The sequence below is a fragment of the Porites lutea genome, chromosome 6, assembly GCF_958299795.1.
Source record: "Porites lutea chromosome 6, jaPorLute2.1, whole genome shotgun sequence".
NCBI classification, from domain to species: Eukaryota; Metazoa; Cnidaria; class Anthozoa; order Scleractinia; family Poritidae; genus Porites; species Porites lutea.
Window position 1 is genome coordinate 15,424,177 of NC_133206.1, and position 9,875 is coordinate 15,434,051.

Sequence of the window (9,875 nt, forward strand, 5' to 3'; positions counted from 1 at the left end):
GACAACTCTAACAAACGTTGTTTGGCCGTGCTGTGTATTACTTCAAGTCCTCCTGGAAATTTGCTACATCCTCCCGACTTTAGTTTGGTGATGCTTCCACACAATTTTAGGTTTCCCCTAATTGTAAATTCCTTGATGATTTATGGAAGTGTACTTCTCAGAGACCTGATGTAACAGTTGTTATTCACTTGTTTGGAGGTCAGTCGATGCTGTGCGTAACTTGTAATTGATTTATTTTGGCAGTAACAACTTAACATAGCATACAACATACATCATAACTAATATCCTTTTTATACCAATATCGAAAGTGAAATTTACGTATTGCGCAGACGTACATTTAAATGATTTTGCTTCTATACATTTCGATTAAAAGGCAACATAATTACTTCTTTACAAACACCATTTGCATTTGTTTTCACGTTCAATGATCCTTCAATGATCAAGTTCTTTACGTTGAGCATCGAGAAACTCTTTCTCGTCTTGTGTAGGCTGTTACAAGAGTGGAATCTAAGTTTTTCCTTGGTGTCCATAATATTACGCTACTTTCAGTGCTTTCTATGCTGACTTCTGATGACGTCCTGTCAGCGGGTGGCTCTTTCGATGTTCTTCCTGTGGCTCTTTCTTTTCTTTTCTCAGCAGTTTCTTGTGTGTTTGTTTCCCAGTCCCTTTGCGGATTTCATTGAGCATTCCAGTGCACTTCGCGAGGAGAGATACTTAAATTCAAGAGCAGAAGGAACCACTTGAAACATATTCTTTGGATCTTCACAGGCAAACAACTAAGACATTTGAAGAAGCGAAAAGCAGGACTCTTTTAGCCACCAAAAGTTAGGAGACATACGACTAATCAGAAGAGCTGAAAAATTTTAGGTAAGAAATTAAAACTTTTAAATAACAAGAATGATATGGAGGTGAGAGGTGATTTTTCCTACATTATTTCTTAGTTGTTTCAATGATATTCTTACTATGATCATGACCATCGTGAGTGCAATATTCCTGTTTATTTCGGCATCACTTTCAGTGTATGTAAAATACTCATGGGCTATATACATGTTATAATATATTGTAAAGAGGGCACCGCGTCTGTTGTCCTCTCATCCACGACTCCCTCCCTCCTTCCTTCCTTAGTTTCAGCGGTTAAAAGACCTATCCGGATCCAATCATTGTTTTATTATTTATTCCAAATAATTTCTGGTTTGAAAACATAGCTAAAGCATGCTTATCGTTACTTTAATCGATGTTGAGTTCCCGTCTTCAACTGCATATTTCCCGTCAAGTTCTGAAGATTATTCAATCTACAAATAGCAGATGTCGTCTAAAAAAACATTTAACATTGTTTTTCATTTCAGTTTTTTTTAAATTCAATAAAAGTCTTTTACTTTATGTTTCACGTCAATGCATCAATTGTCCAGTTTCTGTTTGTATTTTGACAGTCGTCGCATACACGAACTTGACTTCCTTTTACAGTTAGCCTGTTCATCGCTCACGCCACGCTGTTTCAATGATGTATCAATGACCTTGTCCATTCAGAATTTCCTGTTTCTGATTTACCGTGTTGAACGGTTTTGATAATGATTTCAGCTACAGTGACTGGATTGCGTTCACTGGAAGGTGATGTTTTCAGACAATTCTTGACCCAGAAAAATGCAAAACTTTTCTCCATCAGTGGCATTAGACTTGCCACAAGTCGACCTCTTTACAGAAGAACAGCGAATGATCATAGCGACAAGGGGCAAGCTTAGCGCACTTCCCCTTCGCCTAACAAGAGACTTGTTTTTTTCTGAACACATACTCGGACCCATGACGTGCCTGATTTATAATTAGTACTCATGTTAACCTTGATCGCCATCAGTTTCTATCTTCTCTCGTCCGGTTTTGACCAGTCCATTCTTTATTTAATTACTCTGTTTGTTTCTAATTTATCTATATTATAATTATTTTCTCCCCAAAACGACGATATATTTTATGTGAAAAGAAATTCTATTTTTTTTCTTGATTGAAATATTTCTGAAACTTGAACTAGAATCAAACTTAAACAACTGAGCAAAATGCTGCTCGGATCTTTCTCTGAAAAAAAAAAGGATTTTTTCTTTGTCGGGAAAGGAGTTATTTTTTTCAGTAAAACAACCTTGTCATAGAACAAGTTCAAATTTCATTTTATCCGTGTTTTCTCGGGAAATATATTCAAAATTTTATGTGGTATTCATGACTTAAAAAAAGGCACAAAAAAAACCTTCTTGAAAGGTATAGTGTAAAGAAGTATTTTTATTATATAAACACCAATGAAATACCAGGTAAGCTTTCGCGCGAAAACTTGATATCGTCACATGTGAAAATAAGGGCCTGTTTACATTGAGGTGGGGCACCGCAGGTAGGTGAGGTAACCTGCTTAGGTGGGGTAAAAAAAACCCCTCCTTTACATGCAATCTTACAACCCCGCCATCCCGGGGTGCACTTTCTCAAGATTATTGAATGGTCTCTAAGCACGTAAACAGGAAAAATGCTGGCAAACCACGTGTTTTGGCGATTAATGCACTTCTACACTCACTTGTTGCTCTTGCTGCGACCTTCAGTGCAATGGCTTTCTGTTGTTAACTTTACTATGAAAGATGCAAAGTCACCGCCAAAGTGAATTTTGCGCGAATTTCATGTATCACGAATCCGACCCCGGCCAGGCGGGTTACCTCACCTTGAAACGTTTACCTGGCAAATTTTGACCCCGGCTGAGAGGGTAACCCGGTCTGGTAGACCGAGGGCGCTTTCCATTCAACCCAAAATTCCGGTAATTTCGGTAGGTACATCAAATGGAACGGACCATTTCGGTTTGTTCCGACCGGAATATCCGAGACCAGCTTTGAAGGTGGTCCACTGTGACCGGTCTGGTCATTTCGGTCGGTCGGACCGAAATGTCCCTTTCCATTTGCCAAAATTGTTGTCCCCAGGACCACTCTTTTCTATCCTGCTTACAAGACCACGTAGTTTCCAATGGAAAGTGAAGTGCTGTGAGTAAAGCATGACGTCTCAAATAGTTTGAATCAGTTGCAATTTTTTTCGATTTTTGATATTTGCCATTAACAGTGTCAAAGAACTGACGCAACACGACACGTAGGTGAAAAAAAGTGTGTGAAATCAAGCTACAATTGTATAAAAGTCCGTGAGAATCAGCGGCGCGTATTATTTGTCTGAAACCTGTCCACGATATTTAACTAAAGCAATTTATCAATTAAGCTGAAATGAATACAACAAAGCCTGGCTGAATACAAATTGGCTAAAACGCCGAATTTATTTACCGTGCAGTTCCAGGAATTGCTTCGAATCGTTCGAATATTCTGACAAACGTATCGCTTCAATTCACAAGAATTTTTTACCTTCACTTGCATTCAGAGGCTTCCTACACGAAATAGGATTCCTCCGCCTTTAGTTTTCCACCGCTCTTTTTCGACAGCCGAGTGTTCTTTAGGATATAAACAGTATTTACATTTCTCTTTTAGAGCGTAATTATGAGTGTGCTGAGAAGCCACAATAACAAAACGTGCGGAGGCTTGGGTCGGGTCTGTGCAACCGGAATGTACCGTTCGATTGAGCACGTGAAGTTTCCGAAATTTCAAACCGGAATTTTTGTTCAATGGAAAGCGCCCAGGGACAACAATGGTACAAGGAAAGGATTGACTTTTAACAAAAAGCAAGACCTGGGGAATGAGAATAATAGGGGGAAAACATAGGGGTTTGAAAAAAGGTGGCCATGGTTGTAAGGACGCTGCGAAAACAAATTGACCCCTGAAGAACCAGGAACAGGATACGGAGAAAAGAAAGAAAGGGGAGAACCATCTAGAGCGCACTGCAGATTAGAAGGGAGAGCCATCAAATCTGCGGAGTGACCAAATTGGCCACCAAATCTGGCTTGAACTTGACCCCAGGCAAAAGGGGAAAGCTTAGAATCCTGCAACGACAAAACACGGGAAGGACGGTCCGCGGGATTAGCAGCTGAGGGAATGTAAAAGAGATTGAGGTGAATGTTACATGAGGAAATGATCCCAAAGACACAATTCAAGGCGACGACCAGGTCTGGAGACTTTGCGCCTTGACGCCGCCAGGATGAGATAAGAACCTGGCTATCAGTATAAACATCCACCCAACTATCACGCAAGGAACCGGAAAATGCATCCAGGGCATTGGCGTGGGCCCAAGCCTCCTTAACATTAATGTGGAGATGACGTTGATCAACAGGCCAGTAATCCCGAATTGTGGCTGAAAAGGTATCAGGGCCAAGAACACAGCCCCAAGCAAAGGTAGCCTCCCATGCTGGCGTTTTTAGGGGAGCTCGTTTTTCATCCCTCTCCACAAACGCCTGCTCAACCGAAAACAACATTCCTTTCCCACTGTTTTTTTTTGCGTGGTAAGTGACCAATCAACAGTTGTGTAAGAAAGTGTTGACAGGCTAAACACGACAAAAACGTGACCTTAGAGTTACCGCTTTCCTTCTTTTCTTTCCTTCGCTAAGGTTATGCAGTGCATGGAGTATTTTAAAATTTGACTAAATCTTATTTTTGCTGCTCTGAATCAAACATTTATCAGAGGTCAGAAAGCTTTCCCAGTGTTTCATGCAGATCGAGTCATTATCAGATTACCTTGCGGTCAAGGTTAACTTTCCAGAATTTGGAGAGTACAATGTGATTGGCTAAGCTTGGGAAAGGAATGTTGTCTTTGGTTGAGCAGGCGTTTGTGGGGAGGGATGAAAAACGAGCTCCCCTAAAAACGCCTGCGTGGGAGGCTAAAGCAAAGGAGGAGGCATCTGAACATAACTTGACCTGATGATGGGTCTCCAAAAGCCAAGGAAGGGAGCCGGACCAAGACTCGAGAAACAACCACTGCTCAAGCTCGTGTTTCAATGGGCCAGTAACTAGAATAGGCTTACAAGAACCGTGTCGTTGGCTCTTCGCAATCACATTATAGATATCATTGAGAAAAAGACGAGCCCCGGGAACCGCCAAAGAGAAGGAAATACACTTTCCAGAGAGACGCTGAAGTGTCGTAAGATCTGTAGAAGGCGAACTAAGAACAGAGCGTAAAAGAGGAAGGAACTTTTGCTTCTTTTCCTCGATAAGCAAAAAGGCTTGATGAACAGAATCCACCAAAAAACCAAGGTAAGGGACTACCTGCTTAGGAACCAGGTGTGATTTCTTGAGACCAATAAAATAACCCAAACCAACTAGCGTATAACAAACCACGAAAATAGCGGAGCAAGCACGAGCAAATGATCTGTCCGCGTCTGAGGAAAGAGAGGGGTAACCCGAGGCCTTAGGGGAGAGCTGAATTTCACCCGTATGACGGTCGTCAATATACAAGGAGCAAGGTATAAGGAGCGAACGAAAATAATGGGAAGCGAGAAGACCTATAGAATGGTAAATATAGGCAGACGATTTCCATCCGAAACGAATGGTGTTACTGGTGAAGTACCAGCCACCCCACTGGAAACCAAAATATGGGCGGCTTTCAGGGGTAAGCAGGACGTGATCGTAGCCAGATTTATCGTCACAGACTGATTGGAAAGAAGAAGGGAAAACGTAACGCGGGAGCCCTAAAAGGGAATCAAGCTGAAATGGCATGTCCCTGATCCACAAATTGAGAAAACGGTTGTCATTACATAAAAGGGGTTTGGACGGTTCAACTGTCAACGGCATAACAAAATGAGGAGGGGGAACTTCACCAACTCTTCCCCACAGGGAGATAGCCCCAGTTCTTAACCGATAAATAATGGTATCGAAAATTAATTGAGCAAACGGTTTACAAGACGGAGCGTTAGAAAAAATCCGATGCGGGGGAAAGTCGAATCAAAGTTTTCTCCCCTATATTGACCTTTAAAGGGTTGAAAGAAATCTTGCACGTCAACACAGTTCTTGATCCAAAGCAAAATCTTGGGCGTAAGATCAATCGGGGCAATGTTGGCGATGCGCTCCCAGGCTGGAAAATGATTGTGCAGGTTACCAGCAACGAAAAAGTCACGATCTCTGAAGGTGAGCATGGAAACATCCGCGCGAGACTGGCCACTTATAACATCTTCTACGAACTGAGATGCAATATGCGTGTTGCCTTCTGCCATCCCCTGAGCCACCTCAAGAGGCGAGCCATCAAAGCTGACCCAGCGAACTGAAGGACTGATAACACTTGTAGGGTCGAAATCCGCCGTAAATTCCCACTGTGGAATGGTAGGAGAAGCACCCTTAAAACGTACGGAAGGGGGCTAAAAGAAAAGAAAAAAGGGCAAATAAAAATGGAGGAGGTGGCTCCGGGGATGGCAGTTTTGAGCTCAAATAAATGAGAGGGAAATTGACTCCCTTTCAAAACTGCCACCCTAGAGCGGGTATGGAGAAAAGGACACAGAAAACTACTAGTAATTAACAAAATTTTATTTGTGGCTAACGAGCTCATTCACAGGCAAATGAAAAGCGAGAAAGCAGCTACTGATTAACAGAACGCCCACGCGCAGGCCTAGAATACGGAGAAAAACGACTGCCAGGCTGCAAACGACGAAAACATCTGGGAGCAGTATGGCCAGGCAGACCACAGTAGAAACAGACTACACGCCGCAATCTACTTGATCCTCTGCCAGAGGGACCCGGCATATCCTGAAAATTGGCAACACGCTGGGTGGTGTCTGCGCGGAAGGACTCAGTTGTCAACCATAGAGATGCGATCCAGGATCTGCGAATACTCCTTGTCGGCAAATAAGGCGAGGAAATACGCCTGGAAAAGCTTAGTGAGCTTCTGAAGGTGACCACGCAATGTCTGAGAGGCAACAGCTAAAAAGGATGCCTTAGGATGGTTGTGCTGCTTAGCGTCTGAAGCCAAGGATTCCGCCATGGAAAGAGCAGAGTACTTGTCAAAATCCGTTGCGTGTCTCAGGCCATAGGAAGAGAGGCGGTCTATTTGCGCGTCAATGTCGGAGGCCTTCTGCTGACTTTCAAGAGTCTTAACACGCCGGCGTAACTGAGCGACAGGATCAGGCCGAAAAGGGCAAAATAAACGAAAGATAGCAATGCTAATATAGCGTTGAAATCAGTAACATGTGACAAGTAAATGGTGTTATAATCGCGAAACAAAAGGAAACAACAACTAAAAACACAGCAAACAAATAGACGCAATTGCCGGAGAAGCAGATTGACATAAAAGATATGCGTCAAACAAAATAACAAACAAACAAGCGAACTTAACTTGCGGCAAAAACTTAAACAAAATTCGTGCAGTACAAAAGTGCAAGATCAAGTAAATGCAATGAAGAAGACGCCAGTAACGAAGCAACTGACGAATAAATGATATTAAAATACCGATTGACTACAATTCCATAACAGGTCAATAAATAACATGCGCCATGAGTTAACAAATAAATTAATAAAACTTGTCATGCCTGAAAGCAAACCGAGTAAAATGCGAACTCCATAAGGTGTAGTAACCATACAAAGCGTAACAAACAAAATTAAGGAACTTCTAACGCTGGAACAAAACAAAACAAAACAAAACAGAACAAACAAACAAAGAAACAAACTAAAGAAATTATCACCAGAAAGAGTAAAAATAAATAATACGACAAACACCAGTCATAAGGAACAAAAACAAAGAAATAAGAAATTAGATGCCGGCAAAAGAAAAGCGAAAAACTAAAGCTATTGTACCAAGCAAACTTTATTGTATATAAAAGTAATAAAAATGCAATGAATAACATTGGCCATGAGGGAACAAACGAATAAAAGAACTTCTCATGCCGGAAAAACAAATAAATTAAAATGCCTACGTGAAGAACTGCAGCAACAAAGCAATAAACACATCGGCCATGAGGCAACAACAAATAAAGAACTTCTCATGCCGGAAAAACTAAAGCAAAGTTTCCGCTACACAAAAGTGTGATAGTAAAGCGATAGAAAAAACCGGTAATAAGGAACTAACAATAAACTACAAGCCGGCAAAAGCAAAGCGAAAAGCTAAAGCTATTGAAGCAGGCAAAATTTCTTGTTTATAAAAGCAATAAAAATGCAATGAAAAACATCGGCCATGAGGGAACAAACGAATAAATGAACTTCTCATGCCGGGAAAACGGAAGCAAAATAAAAACGATAAAACGCCGATAATGAGGAATAAAACAAATTGATAATCTAAATACCGGCAAAGTCGAAGCGAAATGCTAATTGCAAAAAAGCCAGAACAGAGAGTGCAATGAATTACATCGGCTATGAGGTAACAACAAATATAAAACTTCTCAAACCGGAAACAAAGCAAGCAAAATGCAGTGAGAATACAATAAATAACATCGGTCATGAGGAAACAAACAAACAAACCAAAGAACTTCTCCTGCCGTAAAAACTAAAATGAAATGCAGATAGCACAAAAAGCTGATAACAAGGCAATGAATAACGTAAGCCAGGAGGAAAGAAACAAATTAATAACTGTAAATGGCGGTAAGGCTAAAACAAAATATTTTGCAAAATGCAGTAGCGAAAAAACAACGAGCAACGCGAGCAATATAAGGCCGGGAGGAAAGCGGTAGCCTGTGTACAGACGTCCCCCCTCCCTCAGGGAAAATCGGGAGGGGAGACGTCTGTGAATCGCTGTCGTTAATCGTGTTCCGGTATACATTTGCATAAATTAATTTTTTGTTTTTTCGCTGACAGTTAAAAAGGCACATGTAGGTCGAAAAATAGCTCTGGCGTCTGTGTACAGGCTAGCCGAACATCTTCACAACCAAAAATCCAGATATAAGATCTCTGATTACAGTCAAGCCAGGTTCAGGGTACCTCCCAAGATCCCATTAATGTATTTATTATTCGAAAGTTGAACCGTTGGTAGTTGTAGATTTCAGGTTCATCTCTGTGTGCATTCTTGCATGCGTAATGAGCCGTGAATTCACACGCGATTCAGTTACGAAATTTCTACCAGCTCAGTTTCCCTAAATTTGATGTAAATGTCTTCTAAGACATTTAATCCATTCAAAGATTTTCAATCTGACCAAATACGAGGTTCTCTTAAAATATTCACTGCTCATTACGCATAGAGGAATGCCGATTTAAATTTGACACCAGTTATGGGAACGACTAACGGACTCATTTTTTCAAATAATCAATTGATTAATAGAATCTCTTTGGGGTAAGCTTAACCTACCTTGGCTGTTAACGTTGGATTTTGTGTGCCTTCTCTTTTATTTACAATACCGACATACAGACAGACCCACCCGCAACCGGTGCAGCAAACATCGGTGGTCTTAACTTCTCATGCCTTTTCGAGAGAGCGGAAATACAAATACCGGTAAACAAATATGAATGTCCTCAAAGGCTGAGCTTTTCCCCGGGGAATCTATTCTGAGGTTCATTCACCAATCACAACACCGGAAATTATTTGCGTCATGGCATTAACATTACAACCAATCAGAGGCTGTCCCCAACATTCCGGGGAAACGGGAACACTATTATCGTCGGCGATTCACAGACGTCTCCTCTCCCGATTTTTCCTGAGGGAGGGGGGACGTCTGTACACAGGCTACTGACCGACCGGCCACACCATTTCCGTCATAAGGACATAAGGACAATTTAACTTTCAGAAAATTATCCAAGCAGATCAATCAATTTCAAAATAGTGTACACGAGGGAGATGGTGTTTCAGCAAAAACTCTTAGGAAAAGCCTATTTCAATGTCGAAATGACTGGTCCGGCCACGGTCCGGCCGGCCACGCAGTTCTGACTTTTGGAAAGCGCCTTTAGTATAGTATCAAATGACGACTGATTAAAAATGATCACTTCAGAAAACAACAACCTATGGTGTGGTGTATTAACGGCTAAGTTGAAACTCCCATTTATACACGTGGATAATATTAAGCCAATCATTAAAGGATA

The 9,875-nt window shown here is 41.4% G+C and overlaps 1 protein-coding gene across 1 annotated transcript; it reads right to left on the minus strand.

Annotated features, from left to right (window-relative positions):
- Positions 1-555: 555 nt before the first annotated feature.
- On the minus strand, positions 556-6,858 carry LOC140941930 (uncharacterized). The gene is made up of 6 exons (XM_073390934.1): positions 6,679-6,858; positions 5,854-6,238; positions 4,650-5,665; positions 4,549-4,552; positions 3,823-4,245; positions 556-713 (listed from the first exon to the last, which is right to left on the minus strand). The coding sequence occupies exons 1-6, from the start codon at positions 6,856-6,858 to the stop codon at positions 556-558; spliced, it is 2,166 nt and encodes a 721-aa protein (XP_073247035.1).
- Between the last annotated feature and the right edge of the window lie 3,017 nt (positions 6,859-9,875).